The 23738-nt window shown below is 46.4% G+C and overlaps 1 protein-coding gene across 2 annotated transcripts in view; it reads right to left on the bottom strand.

Annotated features, from left to right (window-relative positions):
* The window catches only part of NHS (NHS actin remodeling regulator), a 588432-nt gene that overhangs the window by 191355 nt on the left and 373339 nt on the right, over positions 1-23738 (bottom strand). For both annotated transcript variants that reach the window (XM_069636816.1, XM_069636817.1), the window contains exon 2: positions 14257-14409. In XM_069636816.1, coding sequence (XP_069492917.1) covers positions 14257-14409 — 153 coding nt within the window. The remainder of the gene's footprint in view (positions 1-14256; positions 14410-23738) is intronic.

The raw sequence follows: 23738 nt of genomic DNA, 5'->3' as shown, positions 1-23738 counted from the left end.
CACTCGTAAACAAGTATTTTCCGCCAAAACAACGAAGGGTCCGTGACTGTGAGATCTGCCCATGAATAGCGGTTTCGGAAGCCCCAGATGTCCGCATTGCACACACGTGCACCCTTTGTTGAAAATTATTTCGGTCATGGCTGTTTTCAAATGTAACACATATTGCTTACCTACTGCAAACCATATACTAATGCATAGACTACAGGGGTCTGTGTTTGACCTCGTGCTCAAAAGGTTCACTCAGCCGTTCATCCTTCCCAGTTCAATCAAATAAGTACCATAGACTTGTGTGTGACGATACAGATCTGCAATCGGCGCCAAGATGCCGCGCGCCGCGGAACCCCAGACCGGGAAGACGCTCTACACATTGACCTGTGTTAACATATTGACATGTTAACAGGTAATTACAGTGAGATGCCATATGGCATCTAACCTTGAAAAGGAGAGAAGCAGAATCGTGCTGGTATGGCGAACACTTTCTTCACGAAAACGGCAGGAATGCAGCACGTTTACCGTAAGAATCGACTTGAAGAAGCGGAAATCGAGTTTAATGGACTATAAACATAACAGCGACCATTTTGGGGGTTCAGAAAACACACCGATGCACATGGAGTAGACGGTGCCCTTGTTAACGGAAATACTATGTACACATATTATGCTCATACTTTAAGTGACTACTTTTAGATCCTTCTACTTAAATTGTTTGCTTATTCAAAATCTCGCACTCCTGTGTCATTGTTCCCTTGACCACACGATGGCAGCAAGAGCCCTTAATTTCTGGCAAATTGGTGGGAGAAGATTGAAGATTATGCTGATTTTACGTCAAGACCCGAAGGCCAATAAACCTGCAACATTTGGCTCTCCAGATGTTTAGGGCTACAGCCCAGCACAGTCAATGATGAGGGGGCGGGGGAGGGGCGGTTCATGGGTGCTGTAGTTCAAAACATATACCGAAACTCACAGATTGCATACCCATAACGTAGAGCTTAGAGATAAGAGGAAAATAGAAACCACACTCGTTCTCTGCAATATGTAACTGTAACACCACACCACCTATCAAAGATAAATATAGAAAACTTCAAAAAAGTTGCAGCTCTGTTTTTACGGTTAATTTTGGGACAAGTGCATTAGTTCTGACTCACCATCCGCTGGTCTCACATTACGGGTGGGGTCACTGTCCCATTTATCATAACATTCAAGTCACAATCCGTGAGCATACGTCACTGAAACAAATCAACTTCTGGGGCACCAGTGGTCCAGGGATACATATCGGTTTGTAAACCATCAATCAGCCCCACACCTCTAGTACAGCAGAAGGGATCTGAACAGATTGAAATACAAGTAAATTATAAACCTCCTTGTCCAATTTTGGTAACGTGGACAGAACGGCAGGCTTCTCTCCACAAGGATGTGGAGCGTTGGTTAGTTGCAACACAGCAAAAATAAAATACAATTATTACCCAATGATAAAAGGGACTGTCCAGTCAATGTTGTATACAAATATCTACTTTATTATTATTACAACAGACAGTTCTGGCACACTACAAAATACAGCCCACCCTGTACAGGAGCACAGAGGACAGACAGTTTCACGAAGGAAAAGTATGCACTCTGGATACTGACAGGAGAGTAGTTGGTAAAGCAATCAGTCTTAACTGTTCAAGGTTATTCGGTTTCAGCAACAAAGGGAGCAGGGGTCGTAAATGTCACTGAGGGCCTTTGGAGAAGGACCCGGGGGACAGAATCACAATGTACCTGGTGCTTGAGTTGATCTTGATGTTCAACAGCATCGAGTAGGTTCCAGGATGCTTTGCAGCTCCAGTGCCGGAGTTCAAGATGGGAGACAGCTGCGGGTATCAGGCGGCAGGCAGTTCGGCAAGCAAGGCTGGACGGATGGCTGCGGGCTGGCCTACATGGCGGCTCAGGGTCAAGAATCGTTGTCTCTGTGCTGGTTGGCAAATCTGCAATGCTGGTTGAGACGTCACGGACGGCTTTAGTGACTTCAGTGTGACAACAGTCAGTGGTGCAGCCGGTCGCGGTTCGAGGGCTCGACTGCCTTGAAAATGTCCTTAAAAGATGGATGCTGGTTGATGCTTGTTGTGGCACTCCTCCTAGCTTCTTCGCAGGGCTAGTGTCATCCTTTAAGCTGAGGAGAGTGTTTGCAGGCAACAGCCTTGTCCTTTGTTCAGAGACTCTCTGGCACTTCCCACCTAGGAAGCTTGCTGGCACAACCTAGAAGGGCACGCTGTGTGCTGGCTGGGTACGGGTTTTGGAGCTGCTGGACTGGTCCTCTGAGTCTGGTATCTCCCTCGGTTCCTTGGGGGATGTTTAGGGGAGGGGTCTTGCTTCCCTCTTGGAAATCCTGGCCTTCCTTCACTGGTGGAAGCTGTAAGCCAGACTGTACCTTCAGCCAGGGTGCAAATGAGTCCTTCTTCTTACTCCTTTTGAAATCGTCGGATGATTTGCTAAGTGAGGGTCTCAGCCCTCTGTTACTGACAGGCAGCCGGGCTAATGTATTAACAACTATATAATGCCTTCTTAAAGGTTTCTAAATGGCCCAACAGTTGGACTGACACCGCCATCAATGAGCCCTCTGTATGATGCTCTGTTGTGAAGCACATTTTAATTTCAACAACTATTTATAAAATTCAAACAAGAAGCAAGCCCTTCTCCCTAGACCAGTGGTATTCAGACTATTTTATGCCAAGCCCCCTCTTGACTAGAAATGTTGCCGAGCCCCCACTTGAGTAAAAATATTGGTGCTCTGGCCCCCCCAGGTGCCATATCTGCATATATTTTCTATTAAAATAAGTCACTGTACTCCCTTTTGGAAGAGCCTTGTGCCCCACCTGGACATCCTTCTGGCACCCCTACGCGGGCTTGCCCCACAGTTTAAAGATCACTGCGCTAGACATCAATGGGTTCTCCCCTATACCAAAGCAAAAATAAGAAGCACGTGGTTTCTATAGACTTCAACAGGCTCTCTGCCATGGCAAAGCAAAAATAAAAAGGAGGCAGTCTCTCTAGACTTCAACAGGCTCTTTACTGCAGCAAAGCAATAGTAATGCGGGAAAAACAGTGGTAAGGGTAATATTAATATTTATTTGTAAAGCGTCTATACACAGGCAAGCATTTCAAAGCGCTCAAGGGGAAAAAACTACTGTCGTTCAGAGTCCTTGAAATAATGAAACAATAAAATTCTGCACAGGCAGAGTAAATGCATATAATACAACTAACAGTTGAGACAACAGCAGATAGGTCTGTCGACGATTCTGCAGTTTATTCAAGTGCCATTACGGGGCGAAGAAAGGGAGAACAGACAGACGATCTTCAGGCAAGGCGCATTCAGATCACGCAAGTGCACAGACGGTTTACAGGGGAGGGGAAGGTGGAGGGGGGCAAGTCCACGGGTCTGGGGGGTCCAAGTGCACCCAGTTGGTGGAGACTGGGGTAAGTGCAGAAGAGAGACAACTCTTGGGTCATTGCTCAAGTGCAGTCATGGTGAGTGCAGGGCCCGGAGGCGAGTGCGGGGGACTGGCAGGGGTGCCAGTGATCTGTGAGACTCCGAGGCACACCAGGCAGCCAGTCAGCAAGCTGTACAGAAAAAGGAGGGAGAGAGGGAAGGAGCAGAGAGATAGGTTAGCAGGGCAGAGGATGAGAGCAGATAGATAGGTTAGCAGGGTAGAGGGAGAGAGAAGGAAGAGGAGAAGAGGAAAGTCTTGAGGAATTTCCAGAATTTAAGGAGATTGGGCTCAAGCCAGAGGGTAGAAGGGAGGCTATTTCAGAGGGAGGCCCCTGCAGAGGATAAAGATTCCCCTCCAAATCTCTGTTTGCAGAACCAGCTCATTCGCAGAAGGTTGAAGGCAGATGAGCGGAGGGCTCGGGAGGGACAGTGTCCTTTTCCTTTTATGGGGTTGAGCGCTTAAACATCTGGCCTTCAGCTGGCTTTGGATTGCCAACAGGCTAAGCCATAGGACAGTCCACATATGGGGAGCTTCCTGATTGGTTGCGGAAACTCCATGATGAATCCGATTGTAACCATATATCTCAGTGAAATAATATGAACTCTTACCCCAATCTCCCTGAATTTGATTGGTCTCGAAGAGAGCCAGAAACAGATGAAAAGAATGAGGTTCGTACAAAAGACATGCTGAACACTCATTAGCACTGGGGGAGGGACGGTGTGGGGAGGGATCAGGGGCACCAGCCAATCATATGCCTATGTTTCATTCCTGCCTCCTGCACACCACTCCCTAGTTGCAATTTTTTGGTTTGTGTTGGCACCCGAGTCCTCCACTTGCCCCTCTCTCAGTCTGTACCCATGGAGATCCTCTCCCCGCCCCTTTGATAACTCATGCACCAACTCCATCCCCCCACTTACCGAGTTCATTTCCCTCTGGGTCTCTATGTCTCCCTCCCGTCATGGAAATGGTAAAGGGACGACGTTCCTTTTTTCCTTATTTCCCAGCTTCCATTTTTGTTTGTAATTTTTTTTAAAGATATCAATAAGCGCAAACCTCACAGCGCTAGTTTTCTATACAAAAGTGCAAAAAACACTGTTAGCACCATGGATGAAAGCCTATGCTACCAATTGCATTAATGTCCCATAATCGAGTGAATTACGCCAGTAATGGCTTGGAGTCCTCGCCGAAGGCCTTCAGGCCATGACTGGACGAACCCGCTGGAGTATAACGACATTAACACCATGAAGACTCCCAGAAATCATGTGTCCCGAGTTAGGCCTATGGCGAGACTACCTGACCAACCTTGAGAGGGTCTACAGAAAGGGCTCTCGGGGATCAAAGAAACTCTATAAAGTCACAACATGGTCACAATGCAAGAAGAAAGCCAGGCTACTCGTGGGGGCTCTTGAGCCGGGAGAAGACACCTGTGGCAATCGCCATCACAACAAATGACTCCCTCCACATTAACACTTAAACAAATATTACATTGTAAAAGATGCATGCTTAAAAATAAATGCTGTTTGAGATAAGTTTGGTGCAAAGAACGACTGAAGAAAAGAAAACATTTTCTAGGTCTGCTTCTCTTCAGTAGACTCTCCTTACATTGTGAATAATCGCGTGTCTGTGCCACCCTTTTTGGATAGTGTTACTGCCCGACCTGCTACTGGAAGGTGAAAAGGCTTTATATTTCGGAGGAGGTTGCTAGCGTACGTTGCCACCACAGCAGAGGCAAAGCGGGGTCTGCGCTTGCGCCAGTTGGTGGGGCAGTGTGCACGTTAGCATGCATCCAGCCGGTTGGGTGTCAGATTAGAAATGGCGGTCTTGCTTTAGCAACAAGGAAATCAGTGTAAACGTAGGACGGGCTGTGCAATAACCCATTCCTGGCCTGCAGTGTTTAATGGAAGTCGCTGGCCTAGTGCAGAGTGGCCTGCTGAGGCCTCAGGGGTGAACGGCAGTGAGGCAGGAGATGGCTGGACTGGTTGGCCCCTTTATTAGTTAAAAATGTGGTGGAGGTACAGAAAATGGTTTATGAGGTGGCCCAGCTGATATGATTCTGAAACAAACGTCAGGTAACACGCCTTCCACACGAACAGAGCACAGTTAAAGTAGTATTGGCAGTAACAGATTCCTGAGCTCTCTGTCTCCCAGGCAGCTCCATTGCATATCAGGTAACACACAATCTTATGGGCATGTCATGAGAGGGGATGTGGCCTAAAACACGTGACTGGGCTAACGCCTTTATAAACTGCAAGCTCAAACTATGGCCTGGGGTAGCTGATGAGAAGGTGCAGTGGAAGGGGGAGCCAGTGAAGACAAAACAGATGGGTGAAATGGAGTGTCCGCCAGAGCTTTCTTGGTGGTTTTTGGTGTTCTCTGGCACCTAGGCTCCCCACAGCGACCCACGATCAGTGTCACTGGCAGAGGCAGAGCAGAGCAAAGCAGTGGGTGAGGCAGACGGGTCATCCCAATTTTAAGCTTGTGTTAAAGGAAGGGACATAGGTGAAATGGGCAGTGTTTTCATTGCGCTTTTGGGCTGCCACCCATCAGTGCAGTGCAGCACTGACAACCACCATAATTTATTCACTCGGGAGGATAGCTCAGCAGCAATGTGCTCGCCTTGGAAGCAAGACGGCACGGACCAACACAGGTTCGATCCCCGGGTCTGCGCTTAGAAACCTCTGGGTATTAAGCGTGTTATAAATAACCTATCATATCATATCACTCTTCACTCCCAGCCATCAGTCGCACTACCTGTTGCCCCTGTTTTTTTCTCTCACTTACCTTTTTCTCCTCATAGTTGCTTGACATAACAAGGATAGTGGCAAACATATAAGATTAATGATATTATTTTAAGTATTGCAAGAATTTTAAGCACTCTATTTTGTAACCGCTCTACGTCTGTACAAGTGCTCCATGTCCACAAGTACAAGCACTATAGGAGGTTATGAATAAAGGAACAGCTGGTTCTATGTCCTATATGTTCCTTCCCACAATATTTTGTACATAAGATTACGCATGTTGTAGATATCATAAGTAAAATGTATGTACAACAGTTGGCTACTTTTTTTGCAGGCCTGTTAATGAGGATGATACTTCATCACATAGCAGTGTAGTGACCACAGTCGAATAGCTACATAATTGAATATAGCCCATATTCATATTATATAATAAAAGGGCAGATATGTTTGCCCGAAGCTGCCCTGCACGCTTCACCTGTTATCACCGCTAGAGGGAGCTATTGCCTTATAGATACAACAATAAGACTTCAAGTTCATGTTCCAGGCAAATAAAATGTGTAGTTCATGTTATCTGTTGCCTTACACATACAATAAGAAGACTTCAAGTTCATCTTTCAGGCAAACAAAATGTATATTTCAACAATGATAACATGGGAAGCTGCAGAAAAGGCCCAAAACAGGGATGACAGCATACATCAAGTTGCGTACACTCAGAAAATATAAACAGAAATTCATTTGATGAAGCCCCTCAAAGAAAATTTAACAAAAACAATGATGGGAAACCTCCACCCAACACAACTTTGACCTGTGTACATGGACGTTTGCACTAGTATTTTTCTAAATATAAACCTATCTACATGGTCAACTGTGTCCTTGCGAGTTTGCATACTTACCGCCTGTTTACCCACACCAGAATATCTCAGCTCAGTTGCATCAGTAACATACTAAAATCGCAGAAAGTCCAGAAAAATAACCTAAAGGACATCAGGGCCGCCATAAGAGGAGAATTACCACTGAGCAAATAGAGCCACTGGAGGGCACAGATGCCCATAGCAGCAGTGTGAGGGGCACATAACATTCACTGTTACGATGAGTGCTTAGAAGGAAGGCAACAAACAACCCCCTAGAGCGAACAAAAACAACAACATCGTTGCTACTGCCATTCGCCCTATACACTACTCAATAGAAGGCTTAACAGAAGGCTTCACTAATGATTCAATCTCTAATTATGATATATTATCCCGGCCCCAAGAGCAGCAGTAAACTCAACCATCCACTGAACCTGAGCAAGAAGAAACCAAAGACTCCCTCATGAGACTTGGTAGAGCAAGGCAGTTGTCCCTTTAGGCATATCCATTCTGGATGATCACGAGGAGAACTCGGATGTTGAGATTACCTGGGATTGCAAGCTACTTAGTGAGCCTGTACATGGAAACAAATCAGATGTAATGTCAGATCAAACTTTATTGGAAGAGCCTGTCATCAAAGAGCTGGCAGGGGGAGTCATGCGAAGCATCTGTGTTCAAAGGCCTAGAGAGCTTTGAACAAAAACTAGATAACCTTTGGGTGATTATGTTGGCATACTTTGCCATGCCCAATTCCATCAAGCAGACTGGCCGTTTGATTGACACAGAAAAATGTGATGGCCCATTGGGGGTCAGGGGTACTGATAGTAGCGACATGAACCAAAGTGCAGAAGGGAAGGGCTGTCATGTCTAAACAGCCCATACATGTATTGAAGTCTGGACACTGCAGCATTTAAGGAAGCAAAAGACACAGGGCCAGCCCTGGGGCCAGATACACTAACAACAGCAAAGGGTACAGAGGCACAAGAAATGCATAGTACCTTGCACCGAGAAAGCAATACTATCCAGAGGGACCTCCTCTTGCAACTCTTAAGACACGATGACAAGATTAATTAACTAAATAAAACAGTTGTATACCTAAGAGAAAAAAGGATTCAGGATCAGATATCACTAGGGAAATGTCTGGACCTCATAAAAGATATGCTTCCTCGGTTAAAAATAGTACAATCACCTCTTAGAAGGACGAACAAGAAACACAGAGTTATTTAAAAAGAGGATGAACCTGTGTGTGCAAGCCAGGAACACAGGAAAATAACACTACGGCTGCCATCCTAACCCCCACAAAATTGCTGCTAAATTCACAGAACATGCGAGGGAACAAAACGCAAAGGACGGGAGATGGAGAACAGCTAACTGCCTCCTTAAAGAAATCAGCCCAGACCTTAGTACTGTAAACATTAGGACAATCACTTGCATCAAGGTCTTGCCGCGGACTAGTTCCGGCACAAAGGTCATTAAAAGTGGCCATAGAGTACAAGGCTAACTCGAGTAAAGCCCAAGCAGGGCCCTAGCAACGCAGTGGCTGACACAAACAGCGCCTTACGGGCAAGACGTAATGGACATACAAGACCCATTAGATGGAGGAACAAGACTGCATTAAAATGTGTATATATCAAGGTATTACCGATTTAAATAATTTTTAACGGAGTGAATGTATTGCAGTGGGAGCAGCGTAGGATATTCCTTTGCCAACCCCCCACATACGCAATATTTTTGGGAGCAAAAGAAACATTATGGCCGAAGCTGAGGTAGAAATGTATATGACCAAACCTGTTATTTTTTGCCATTTGCATGACAATTGGTACATCCCAGAAAAGACATACATGCTAAAATATGGTATTAGGTCCATTGGCATGGCCAAGAGTATTTCTACTGCAAGCGGGGCTGCGCACATCGATGATCCACTCCTGGATTCCTGTGAGACAGTCTTGAGAAACACAAATGTTTATTTTCCATCAAAAGGAGCTAAGGAGAGGGTACACGGGTACATGATGTACCATTCACCCAAGGCGAAGGCATAGAAAGAGAAGCTGCCCTGGCACCACCATAACATTGATGTCATGGAAGGTCGCTGGTCTGAGAAAGAGACTAAAGGACTAAAGTATGATGTAGGTATGTTTCTGGAGACGTGGGAAGTTAAATCATTACTATTGTTTAATTTCAATATATCTGCCACCCAAGCAGTAATAAGTAAGCGGGAGGAAATAGTGCTGGCCTCGCAATATATATACAAGGCAAAGCATAAAGTGCAAAGTCATGGGTACCCCAATTTCTACTCCAACACTTTTGTCAGTGGGCATAACCACAGAGAAAGGGGACCGCTGGCGAATAAAGCCTTTTTATAATTCTCATAAAAGCTCAGGTCTGGGAGACCCTTTCATCTGCCTCCCCTCTGAAACACTCTCTTGTGCACCCTCTTCTCAAGAAACCCACAGCCAACCCCTCCTACCTGGCTAACTATCGCCCGATCTCTATCACTCCTTTCCTGGGCAAACGCCTGGAAAAGCTGGCCATCTCCAAGCTTAACCTCTACACTGATTCTGTCGGTTGACTCCATGACCATCAATATGGCTTCAGAGAAGCCAGAAGCACGGAAACTGCTCTCCTGAACATCCGTGAAGACCTGCTCTCCAACCTTGATTCTGATTTCCCCTCTGTCCTCATCCTACTCTATCTCTCTTCTGCCTTTGACTCGGTCAACCATGCCATCCTGCTCAACCGACTCTGTGATAACTTGGGTATCACTGATTAGGCCCTGGCTGACCTCTTTCCTTTCCAACCGACACTCCCAGGTCCAACTTGGGTCCTTCTTTCCTCTATCTCACTCTCCACTTGTGGTGTTCCCCAGGGGTCTAACCTCTCCCTGGCTTTTCAACCAATACCTGGCACCCCTCGGCCACTGTATTGCTGCTTGCTGCTCCAACTTTCAGTGCTATGCGGATGACACTCAGCTCGTCTTCAGGCTCCCCTCTCCCACCTCTTCTCCCCCTATCATCTCTGACTGACTGTCTGCAATCCAGGAGTGGGGTGCCGCCAACGACCTTTGCCTTAATGCCAGTAAGACAGAGATCCTCCTCATTAGCACTCTTGCACCTTCCTTCCCTGCCACTCTCTGGATGTCCTCCTTTGGCCCTCTTCCTGCTCCGACCTGTGAGGCTAAGAACCTCTGGGTCATTTTCAACTCCACGCTTTCCTTTTAACCACACATCTCTGACATCTCTAAGAAGTCAAACTTCCAACTGCATCTCATCAGGGGTATTCTTCCTTTCCTCTCCTTCCCCCAGAAGCTCACTGTCTCCAGAGCTCTGGTTCTCTCAAGGCTGGACTACTGCAACAGCCTCTTTCGAAATCTGCCTGCTTCTACTCCCCGCCCTCTGCAACTCATCCAGAACAGGACTGCGAGACTTGTCCTTGGCCTCAAGCCCAGGGATAATATCTTTTCAGCCCTGAAATCTCTTCATTGGCTCCCAGTGGCTTCAAGGATTAAGTTCAAGACCCTCTGCAATGTCCACAAGGCCTTCTGGGGCCTTGGTCCACAATACCTTCAACTCTCCCTTTGTAAATACCTACCTACTCAAGCTCTTCGCTCCTCCTCCTCCATCTCCATCAGGGTCATTCACTTCTCCAAGCAACGATTTGGTGGTAGATCTCTCTCTTTGGCTAGGATCTCCCTCTGGAACAGCCTCCCTACCTCTCTGAAACTTGAGGAGAACCATCTTTGGTTCCGGAAGCATCTCAAGACCTTCCTCTTTGCTTCTGCCTTCTCTCTTCCTATCCCCTGCTGATCTCTGTCTGCTTCTCCACTGGGCACCTGGCTACCCTCGGAATTTGGGCCCAGATTCCTGCCCACCCAGCTGCATACGCGTTCTGCCTCTTGGCAACCCTTGCACTTGGGCCTGTATCTACAACCCTGCAGTCCCCTTACATGTACTTATTAGACACCCGTTGTCTGCGCTTCATTCTTGCACTTGCCTCCTGCTGGCCGCACTACCTTTTGTTGTTTTTGATCACGTGTTCAGCACTTCCCACCTCTCCCGTGCCCCTTGCACTTTCCCCTTCCCTCTCCCCTGCACTTGCTCGCTCTCAATGTCACTGGGCCTAGTAAGATCGTTGTTTTTTGTCCTCCCTTGTAACCCCTCCCTTGCCTTGTTGCGCTTTGAAACACTTGTGTGTGGGCGCGATATCAATAAAATATCATATCATATCATGGATATGCCCTGAGATCCAGTGATAAGATTCAATTTGGTACTAATAAAAGGCCACCCCTTGTGGTGGGGATTGTAGCCTAAAACTCTGGGACTGCTCAATGGAACAACAGGTAAACAAAGAGGAAAGCTCAGCCTGTGGTATCCCACTGTCAGCCATAGTAGATGAGAAATCTTATGTGGGCAGAACCCTTTGTTCTAGCTTGGTCGAACTAAGTATGCGCTCTGTAAATGGAGGATTCCCCCTAGACATTCCGGGGGGATTTTCCTTTTATCAATATGATGCCAAGACCGACTATTGACTATTTTTTGGTAGAGGTAGAACGTTGGGCCCACAGGAAAGATTTTAAAATGAAACCTGGAATAGAACCTGACCATGACCTATTGAGCCGAACCTTGTGATTGGATGGCAAGTAATGAGGAAGCAGAGCATCAACATTGTCAAGAGAACAGCTGCCTGTTTGTTAGGTTATTGAAGTGGGAATTTGTCGACCACAACAGAAAGTCATCAAATATAATTTCATACACTGAGCGATAGTGAACTTGTATTAAACTTGGCAACTACACACAAAATTATACTATTTGCCGTAGAATATATAAAGTGGTCCGCATCCTGTGCCTTCGTTGCATATAGGAGGAATACTAGCTTACAAGAAAAAAGGAGGCGTGCTTTAATACAAATTGTAGGCTGGCAAAAAAAAATCTTTTGGACTCAAAAAACTGGGCAAGTGCATAACTCCAAAAGCGGATAGGGAGGTTTCATCGCAGGAGATATGGTCAAAGCCAAATCCATCACATTTGTTCTGACGAATTTTCCCGCAAATTTATGTGGGGGCTGGGTATGGGTAATAATTAAGGTGGTGGGGCAAAGAGCGTTGGAGGGCCTCCCCCGCATATACGTGGGGATAAATGGCTTAAAAGAAAATAAATGCGATGGATTTGGATTCAAACAAATCTCCTTGATGAAATCACATAGAACCCTACAAGAGCACTGTGAAGGCGAGGAAAACATAACCGCAGAGTGAAAAGATGGCTCACTTTGGGACAGGCCGCTCTATCGATCAATTTGCTAGAGTTCTGGCTGGTGGCAGCAAAATGCCTAAATATACGTCTTTGGGCCGTTGAAGAAGAGAGATGGTTAGATGGTTAGAACCTTATGCATCATTACAAATTACAAAGCATAGAGCCGATGGTATCCCTGCCGTGGACTCGCTTCGATTGGAAGAAATGGAGGAAGAAGGCATCGTACTCATTCGCACTGAGGTAGAGGTTGCTTTTGCCTACCTAGCCATCGGAAGGCTGCAGGTCCAGACCCAGTTCGCAATTAACGGTTTTAACACGAGGACAAGATTTGGTCTGCAAACTTCACTGCAGCAGTCAATGTCTATGCTCCCTTTGTGTGTTTTTCTACCCAGCAGGAAGGAGGCAATTATTGTCCTTTTTTAAAGCAGGGAGATATAAATGTCCTGAACGGTTATCACCTCATTCGTCAGAAAAATTGTTTGGTAGGGTGCTGCGCACCGGCATAACGGATTGGACAGGAGAGCATAACATACCATCACATTTTCAGTATGGGTTCTGTGAGGGAGGGACTACTGTGGAACAAGTGTTCAATTTAAAACTGATCCTTGATAAGTACATCTCAGGGATTTATTTGGGGTTCATGGATCTTTCTTCAGCATTCCACTGTGTTAATCAGACGCAGCTGTGGGGTATTCTGCGAGTTATTGGAATTCCTTCACCGCTGCTATCACCCCTAATAGAATTGCACGATGGCCTCTTTGCAAGAGTACGTTATGGTCGCAGGGGGGGATCTTACCTCACAATTTACATCTACAGCGGGGGTAATGTGTTTTGGCCCCACTGCTTTTCAATTTATATGTCAACTCATTATTTCTAAATTGACAATGGACACACTAAGAATACGTGGGGAAAAAACATATACACCCTAGCATATGCGGACGATGTGGGTCTAATCGCCGGGACGCACAAAGCCCTAGAAACCCTGGTGTGAAGGACTACAAGGAGCATATGCACAGGTGATGTGCGTGGGTAAGCCTAGATGCTCACTGCACCCAATGATAGAATCAGGAGGTAAACTTGCATGGGTGAGTACTCCCAGGAGTAACAATCAGCTGGGCCCTAAATTGGCTCACACACACATTAGAATCCAGGCGATAAAAAGGGTTCAGGTGAATGGGGCCCTTTTGAGATACGGAGGGGAGGTGGTGGTGGTGGTGGTATGCCGGCAGACTGCATGGCCCGCATTAACAAGGCCAAATCTGCGGTGGTTGCCAACTATGGCTCCAGCTTTTATGGATGCTGTAAGATCGACAGTTAAGTTGTATATCTCACAAAGAGGGCACCCAGGTCGTGAACATTATCTGAATGGGAGACTAAACCGAGGCACAGGGCTCTTTTAACTGGGAAAGAACACACACTCCCTTTAGCCGCCATAACATGTCGATGGGGTAATAACTGGGTGCACTTGGGATGGGCTCTCGGTGGAAGACTTACCCCACTTCCTGCTGTTTTGTCCGAACTATGCCACCACTAGAAGGAAATACGTATTTCTCTTTTTTAGAAAATGTGGGATTATCCAAGTACAAGCAGCACTGTGTTAAGTTTTTGGATTACAGGACAAATATTCTGTTCAGATGGTTTATCGCTTAACCGAGCAGACCGTAACAAGAAAAAACAGGCTTCTACAAATAGGTATACATATGTGTGTGTGTGTTGTGTGTGCACTGTAAACCATATGCAAATGTACACAAATAAGTGCATGGTTATTGTTCAGTAAACATTGCTCCCCATAGCATGCATGGTAGGGCACCCCCTCTGCTCCCTGTCTGCACCCTGTGGAGGCACTCTAGACCCAGCCGCAACACCGATGATGCTTCACACAGGAAAGGGCTGAGGTAAACATGGCCCCGGATATCATGCAAAGCACGAGGCAGTCATGCGGCAGCGCTGACGTTCTTACCTCTGCGCAGTGCCCGCAGGTTTTGCTTGGCATAGTAGTGCAGCTCCTCTACGCAGGGAGGCCTGGTGGTGGGGAGGAAAATATTTCTTTGCTGGTGAATTGGTGTCTGAAAGTACACGCTCAGCTTGCTCTCTGCATCCAGGTTCGAAACAGCTGCAGGGAAGAGGAAAAAATGTGTTATTCCAAGGAACAGTTAGCTTTTATCATCACAAAACATGACGTGCAATGAGCAATGCTAGTATGGACCTGGTTCCCCTCTGCCCCCCATATAAGACATCGGATTGGGAAACACACTGTCACGAGGATAAATACACTGAATAAAGACTGGGATGGTCTTGTGGCCTTACTTGATTAGTACAAATGAAAGATAGTCCTTATCAGTGTATGGGGCGCTTACCGGGCACAGTGAGACCGTGCGTGGTTCATGTTGGCCATTCAATACAACACCGAAAGTTTAAACTACTATAGTTGGCGGTCCACATGTCTCTCCTTCCAGCTCCCGCTCTTTTCATGAAGGTTTGCTTCTACCCACCAGTGTGTGTGTCTATTCCGGCCTGTCTATGCGTTGAATCATCTGTCCGTATACATACCTGTCCATCTGACTTCTAGTCGGTCTTCCCACTGGCCTACCTGTCTGCCTATCTCTGTGTCTGTGTATGAATAGGCCTACCTCTCTCTATGGGGCGCATTACTAGTTGGGCGGTATTCTGGTGGTAAATCTGATGGAATACTGCTCAATAGAATTACCATTACCGCCTCTTGGTCCGGTATTACCACCAGATTACAAGCAGTGATGGCAGAGTCAATCCTCATTTTTTGAGAGTCCATTGGACTCATGGGGCATTTTTGGCAGAATTACCGCTGAGGGAATTCTGGTGATTTTTACAGATGTTTGGTGGAAAATGGGAGGATTTACCTCCATCAGGATGCTGGAGGTAAATCCCCAACTCCAGGGCCATACTCGTATAATCGTGGAGCGGGAATAGTGGCAGTAACTCTGCCAATTTTTTCCCACACCGCCATACTCGTAATGAGCCTCCATGTGTTTAATTTGCCATTGGCGTGTATGTCATCACACTGGCCTGGCCCTCTGCGTATCAGTCTGTCTGCCTCTATGTTGGCCAGTATGTGTGTCATTTTGCTGCCTAGTACATATTTCTGTATATAGGCATGTGATTGTCTAGCTATGGCTCTTATCACGTCTATACACAGGGCTGGAAATGGAAATGATTAACTGTGGGATCCCACCAGCTGTGGCGGCTTGGTTTTTGGGGACAAGTATTTGCAAGCAAATTATAAAAGGTGCACATCTTTCAGACGTACAAAGTTGTACTTAAATATTTATTTTCTGCCGAGTACAATCCTAGCAGGCATGTTGACAAGTGTTTTCACCAGACGTTCCATTAGTCTAGACTCTAGAGAGTAAATCTCTGACTTTGATCTTGACGACCCGAGTGCAAACTTGGCTTCAGCAACAAACCCCCACTCCCCCAATCAAATACATTAAAGGGTTCGAATGGATGATCCAGGGAGCAATTTTTTGCCGGATCTTGGATCCGTGAAAATCCGTCCCAATGACCAGCGCTGTCTATATACAGAGATCCCTACAGCCATCTGTCTGTCCATCTCTCTGTTTTTCGTTGTACTGGATATTACTTTTGTAATGACGGTCTTTCCCGAGTATGTATGCAGCGTAAGAGACATTATTATTTGTTAAAATTGGCAAGTACCGTCCAGTTCAAACCGCGAGGCAGTGGCTACTAAATATCACGCGACTTCTGATTTCCTCGCGAGCTGGAGGCCTGGTCTGCACGTATGGTAAACACACTCACACGTGAAGAGCTGCGCCACGTCCAGCGCACAGGCCGTATCTTTAAAGCCTGCGTGTGTAGGATTTGAGTATCACCAACAACGCATTCCGCATCTTGACAAACAGAGGGTTAGCTAGGAGGAGCGGGCACGCCTGCGACGCACCGATGGCTGCTTTCTTTTGCACATGCTGGGCTCTTCTGGGTCAGCAGCGAATCGATAGACTATTGGCTTAGCCACGGTTCCGCGTTCTGCTCGCCATCTGCATGCTCCATCCCTCCCTCCCGACCTCTGCCCACTGGGAGTGATCCATTACCAAAATCAGCGGGGGTCTCGGCACTCGAATTCATTGCGACTGCTTGGGGGTCACTGTGGGCAACGAAGGCTTCATCAAGCAACAATGGGCGCACAATGGTCTGGCCCATCTTGGGTCCCGGCACATCACCGCGGAGTCTGAGGCGTGTCCAGGCAGCGCTCCACAGTCTCCCACATACATCGTCCCGACGATGGGCCTTCAAAGAACCCCTTCGCGTGAGCGAACCTGCATAAGGGCTGCGATTCTCCCTGCAGCCTTCGAATACTTCTGAGAGAAGTGGCAACTTAGAGTGTGGTTGGGGCGTTGTATAGATAGTATTCACAAACGACCAGTGCCAGCACCTGGTGTGACACAGGGAGTGTGTCACCATTGCAACCAGGCACACATGAGTAATATTACTAATTATTGCCCGGAGGGGGGGTGGTCTCGGCCCCCAAGCCAATTAGGAGGTTCGGAACGGGAGATTTACCACATGGTAACGCTCCTGCTCTGAGGCTCCTCGGAGCTGAAGGTCACCATCTCCCCCTCTGGATAATCAGGTAAATTCTCCCCTGCAACCACATGTCCCCATCAACCCACCCCCCCTTTTCCACATAGTTAGCCCCCTTCCCCCCTCCGGCCACTGCTCCACTTTCCTTGCAGTTAACATGCCGTTTCTCAACTCCAGAAAAATATACTATTAGTAAGCCAGGGTACTAATAGCAATGTAACCCTTGGAAGGGAGGCATTACCGGTGAGGTAACATTCCGGGGCTCACATTAAAGCCCTCGCTATCCTCCGGCTTCTAACTGCTGCCCTGGGTCATCACCTCATTGGTAATGCCACCCCTCTTCGGGTTACATTGCGTAAGGGTTGTGTTACACAAGGCCGTGGGGCACACGCAACGCTAGTGGAAGTGAGCAAACAAAATCATATTGGCCGCATAGCCATATCAATAGCTCAGTGGGTTTCGGCCCTGCTGCAGGAGCAGATAACTGCATGTGGTTGGTACACCACAAATTCAAGCGCTGGATGGTGGAATTAACCTTGCATATGTTTAAACGTCAAGAAAAGGAGTACCTTTGCAACGCGCATTAATAGCAATGCCTCCAATTCACAGCGCTAAGAAGCTGAAGCAATCGCCCAACAACACATGCACAAACGTTATCATCAAGTAATTCGTCCCAGGCTTTTTATAACAGAAACTGCTCTTACATAACTACCAACACCTTTAAGTCCATCAGGACTGCCAGGCCCTGTTCATTGCAGTGGTTAGCAACCTGCCTACAACTCCCATCAACCATAGCCAGCAGAATGAATAGAAAGGGGTCGTGGCATTGGTAGGCCAACACATCTGGGAGGCTGCAGGCTGACAACCACCCATTTATAAAGTATCTGCTTCATGAGGTCTCTTGCCTTCATCACTCCCGCTTCCATTACTTACAAATATTTTGCACCCCATCGTCCACACTCAAGCTCCAACATTCCTCATTTAACCTCCCCCCTAGGTTGATAAATTATCCTTGTAGTCCCTCACCCTTAGGAGTTCCTCTGTGGACCTTGTCAGCTTCCCGTGTAAATAACTTCTCCAAGCAACAATTTGGTGGTAGATCTCTCTCTTCGGCTGCGGCCTCCCTCTGGAACAGCCTCGCTGCCTCTCTGAAACTTGACGAGAACCATCTTCAGTTCCAAAAGCACCTCAAGAACTTCCTCTTTGCTTCTGCCTTCTCTCTTCCTGTCCCCTGCTGATCTCTGTCTGTTTCTGCACTGGGCACCCGTCTACCCTCTGAATTCGGGCCCAGATCCCTGCCCAACAAGCTGCATACCCGCATTGCCTCCTGGCAACCCTTGCACTTGGGCCCGTATCTACAACCCTAAAGTCCTCTTACACGTCACCACTCAGACGCTGGGATCCAAATCCAGCAAAAACAATGACAAATATGGCCTAATCAGAAGGAGACCATGTGCTCAGCTGTGTTCATTTTTAGGGAGGGTATGTCTGGAAATGATTTCCGCTATATTTTACTGTTACAATGCATTTCAGATATAGTGGATTGTCTTTCTATAAGTTGGCAAGATGTCTTACTACTGATTGTGGTGTTTTGTCCCTGATGTTGCATTGTATTGTATTTGTTTGTTTTAATTTTCTTTGGGTGACAAAGAGTAGACTATGTAAATAAAGAGGTTAAGAAAAAAGAAAGCGATCAAGAATACTCAAAAAGTCATACAAAATTCAACGCAGATCTATAAAGCATAACATTAGAACACAATACACAATAGGAACACTTGAGCCACTGCTTGTGAACGAGTGGCTATTAGTGGATGGTCGGGCCTGAATCATCAGTGCTTAATTTGTGGGGGTGTTTCCTCAGGCTCGGCCCTGGAACTTATTTCTCAGCCTCGGCACTTATTGTCTCAGGCTCAGCTTGATTATGAAGTAATGATAGCGAGAGCATTCATCAACCCCAATGAGCAAGTGCGAGCTGTGGTTTAACCCCACATGTGTCGACGCTGTGGTTAGCAGCTGAGGGCGTGGCATCAATGCTGGGGAACTGCCCACCCTCATTGTCACAACCATGCTAGAAAATATTTGGTCCCTGGCAATTATTTTCTTACAAATTAAGCACTGGGCCTGATCTGCTAGGCGATGTCCTTGCTACCAAAATCAAGTGCTGCATTTGTTGCGTTGAATCATTTATGCAGCACCTATTCGTTGGAGCACTCTTGGTTTCTTTTGTGCTGGGTGCTTTCCTCATGCCAAGTCTGAGCTATACGCCTCTGTTCAGCTTTGATAAGAGTGTAACAGCGTGTTCGAAGGTGAGTTCTATTTTTTATTCCTGATGCTTGTAGGTTGTATTTTACCAGTCCAAATGCTGCCATATTTAGCCTGGGATGGACCTGTGGCTTGCCATTTTCTGAAAAAGCAAGGATATTTCACTTTTCCGAATTCAGGCATATGAAAAAGCAAGATAAAACATTGATGGCAAATGTTCTCCACATTAACCGGGTGTACAGCAGAGCTTTTTTCGGTTTTGCATAATGTATCCGTTGCCCGATGCTTTTCAGCAGTTTAATTCCATTTTCCTAAGCGTGCTGATGCTTAGCCAACCTTAATCTGGCAACAGTACGCACATGCAACAAATGAAAACTCTGGGGCAATACTATAGCAGTCGGACAACACAACTGAGGATAAACCTGCCCGCAGGCCTAAATAAGCCCATTTAAATGAAATCAGACCAAATAAAATGGAACCCTACAGAAGTAACAGCCCTTGTCACTGCTTTGAAATCTCAGCTCAATTTTCGCATGCAGCGCTATAGATAGTGCACATGACAGAACATACAAAATTGAAAATAAACATGAGAACCAAGATGGACCATCCTAAGTTGGGAGAACCGATACGGACCACCACAAACTCAGGAGAACTAAAATGGGCCACAACAAACTTGGGAGAGCACAGCTATTGTGTTAATGAAAAACATACCAGATTATATCTCTTTTAAATGAGAAGATTTTCAAGGCATTTCTATATTCTTTTAACTAAATCTGGAAGAATAAAAATGAAACATATAACATACCACAAGTTTTGACAGAATGTCTTTTAATCCACCTTTGTTGAATTTTTCAGAAATTGCTATATTCTACAGTTGTGTACTTAACTGTGGGAGTGGGCAGAGCCTTACATGATTTGTTATGGGAATTCAGGACAAACATAGACACCCGAGGCATTTAAGTGGTTAAACTTACAACTAACAACACGAGATATGCCAGGTGAATAGATTGAACCCGCAAAGGATTTTCAATACAATAACTGGTGTATATATCTGTCATTTAAACAACCATACAAAGGTTATCAGTGGAAGGTTATCAATTAATTTGAACCACTGGCATTGCTCTGTGCAACCATCCACATCATTGTTTTTTAGACAGTCTGTCACATTGCAGAAGGGGACCAGACATATCCAAATCAGTCTTGGTCCTGACACCAATGGGAGCAGTGCAGCCTGAACTTCTGGGCCAGGTCAGCTTGCACAGAAACCAAGCAACCCCAGACTTGTTTTTGCCTTGGTGGGCCTCATCAGTAAGGTGAAGCTTTGTACCCTATGTTATAGAAAGCAAGGTGCCCACGTCTGGGCATACCCACTTTCTACCCACAGCCTGACCAGACCAAAAATGAACTTGATTAGGCAGGAGTGGACCAGCATATTGGGAAAAATGAGGGAATACAGACTTTATTTATTTAGAAGACTGTCTTCTCTGGCTAAACCTCTGGGAGAAATCTTTAGATATCTAAGGAAGTTTCCCAATGGGTATTGGGCTGGCCAGTTTCTTCGCTATAGGCTCAATCTTCTCTCAACAGGGGAAATCCGTAATTTAAGATCAATAAATGAAGAGAGCATACGAGGAGGCCCCTTGCGTGAGATTGTTTCCGTGACTCAGAACAGAGAACATATGTCCGGCTTTGATAAAAGAAAGATCCATCTGGTTGGGCAGATTCCTTCACAATGATGCGTTACTTGACCCTGCACTTTTCTCTGAAAGGATCTCGAGTGGCGATGAAACACCTGTGACTATTACTGTTATCAAGCTACTTAAAGTAGCCAGTTTGATTAAGTTGCGATTTTAATGTGAGGCTACTTTGTTTGTTTTTTAACTAATGTGTTGAAGTGGCAAAGAGCCATTTTAATTTGACACAATTCATTGTTCTTATTCTTTTTAATTTGAATGTTTTCTTCTTATGTATGAACATTTATTTTGCTCGTTTTGTATTCTATTGTGTAAGGTTAGGTAAATACAACCAACATCACAAATAAAAAATAAATAAACACTCTCAGTTAGGGACACAATGTGATCAGTGGAAGGTTATAAATTCATCTTAATCACTGGCATTGCTCTAGGTATCCCTTGCACCATTGGTTTTTATACGTTCTGTGCCATTGCAGATGCGGACCAGACATATGCAAATCTGCCTCGGTCCTGCCACCAATGGGAGCAGTCCAGTCCAAACTGCTAGACCATGTCTCCTCTTCAAAGAAACACAAGCAACATCTGACATGTTTCAGACTTGTTGGGCCTCATCAGTGAGGTGCAGCGAGCAAGGGGCAGACTTCCGGGCAAGCCTATTCTCACTTGGAGAGACAAACTATAACTAAACATGTGATGGTTGGAAGGTTATGAATGGATCTCACCTTCCGCATGATGCCCAATGAGGCCACAACATGTCTGTGATTGATTGTGGTCTCATGCAGAAGGGATGTGAACTTGCCCTTTGTGCTGGAATGCCACTTTGGGGGTGGGACCAAGCCTGATTTGCATAGGGCCTTTCCTCTTCTGTAATGGCATGGCAGGCTGAAAAGAAATTGTGGTCTGGAATGTTGCCCAGAACAAAATCCAGTGGTTTACATTAATTCAAACCTTCCACTCTGCACCTTTCTGATGTATACATACATACTAAGCAACAATGCTGCAGAAAATATTTTGTACTGTAACTGGTTCTACAAGAAGGGCGTGGATCCCTTCCCAGCAGTCAAGATACATCTTAAAGCTGACTGCAGCCCCTGCTCTGCAAAAGAAAACAGCGTTCGTAGGGTGTGCCCTGTGCAGTGCGGAATAGGGACCTGTGCTGGGGCCCAGGAGGCAACCGTGAGAGTGAGCATGAGGACAAAGTCCTCCTCTCAGAGGGGGACAGGAAATGCACAGGGAAAGGAAGTGACATACCCCAAGGGAAATAAACTCAGGATGGTGACCAGGAGCACGGCGAGCAGGAGGTCGCAAGGGAGCAGGCCAGTGGAGGAGGAGGCTGGACAGGTAAGTATGAGGGGCCTGCCGCAGGAAGCCCTCTGAACGTGATGCCGCAGTAAGGTGACCTTTGTTAAAGTGACGCTGATCCTTACTAGGACTCATAATCCTAGTTTTATTGATTTTATTTGAATTTGTGTCCAGCACTAGCCCTACCCGCAGTGCTTCACAAGGTTCAAATGTTCAGAAGGTGGGAGCTGAAACTGAAACGACATTTCTCAGGGTAGGCTAGGAAGAAAGGATAGATAGGCACTGGCAGGGGAGGTGGTGTGGCTGGATTAGGTGTGGAGAAAGAGCTATGTTTTGAGACATTATGGGAAGTAGTGATGGTGGGTGCAATGCAGATGTGTAGTGGCAGGGTGTTCCAGGCTCTGGGTGCCCACTGGACATTTGCAGAATGGAATATGTAGGAGATGTTGGCAAGTTTGTATGGTGTTTGTGTGGGAGATGGGTTTCAGTTTGTTGTGGGGACAGATCAAGGTTTTGCGGTGGGTGGCTTCGTATAGAATGCAGATCCCTTTACAGTTCTCTGGGTATGGGGAGCCAGTGGAGTTGGGAAAGTGCTGGGGTGATATGTGAGTGCTTGGGAAGGTGCAGGATGAGCCTTGCTTCTGGATCTGGATGACTTGCGAGGGTCTGAACGTGCTGTTGGGGAGTCCGTTAAGGAAAGCATTGCTGTAGTCCACCTGTAGACCGAACTAGCGCTTGGACTGCAGTGCGGAAGCAGTCAAAGGGAAACACAACGTGTATAGGCGCATTGTACATACCTAATAAATAAATAAAGATGTGTCTTGACTTGCATGGGAGGAGTAGATGTAGGTTGCTTGTTTTGATGACGGCAGCTATGTGATGTGTGAAGTAAAGGTGTGGGTCGATGGTGAAGCCAATGGTTTTGACATGTGTGGAGACAGACAAATGTCAGTTTTCCATGGTTCGTATTTTGATCCGGGGTTAGAGGTCGAGTTTTTGCCCTGTCAGATGAGGAGATATTTCATTTTGGAGAGATTGAGTTTGAGGAAGAGGATGGCCATCCAGGCGGTGGATGGCACAGAGGCTGCTTTTGAAGGCGTGGAGTTGTGAGAGGGATGAGATGTGGCAATAAGTTTGCGTGTCGTCTTCGTATTGTTGAAATGGGCGTTGTGTTTGCTAAGGGTCTGTCCAGGGGATTCAAGATATAGGTTTAAGAGGAGGTAAGACTAGGAGGTTCCTTGGGGAGTCTCGTACTTGACTGGCGTGGGATCAGATTGATAGGCGGCACGGAGAAAAAGTGTCCTGTTGATGAGAAAGGGGGTGAACCGGTTGAGAGCGGTGCGTGAGAGTTTTATCCTGTAGCAAATGTCCTAACAGTGGACAGGGCAAGGAATCGAGCAACTCAGCACTCATTGTCTGCATCTAAAATATCCTTCCATCTTATCTGTCCACCCATCCGCCCTTCTGTCTAAGGTCACACATTCCATCTGTTTGTCTGTTCACCTTCCCCCTAAGACCCAAACGCCTGCCTTTTAACCAATCTAGGAAGCCACAGAGCAGAGGATCCGCAGCAGGTCTCCCCGCTGGCCCGCTGGCCACACACTACCAC

This window comes from Ambystoma mexicanum, chromosome 7p (genome assembly GCF_040938575.1).
Source record: "Ambystoma mexicanum isolate Mex_15411 chromosome 7p, UKY_AmexF1_1, whole genome shotgun sequence".
In the NCBI taxonomy this organism is placed as follows: domain Eukaryota; kingdom Metazoa; phylum Chordata; class Amphibia; order Caudata; family Ambystomatidae; genus Ambystoma; species Ambystoma mexicanum.
Note: the sequence above shows the minus strand (reverse complement) of the source record. Positions and strands in the feature narration are given on the sequence as shown.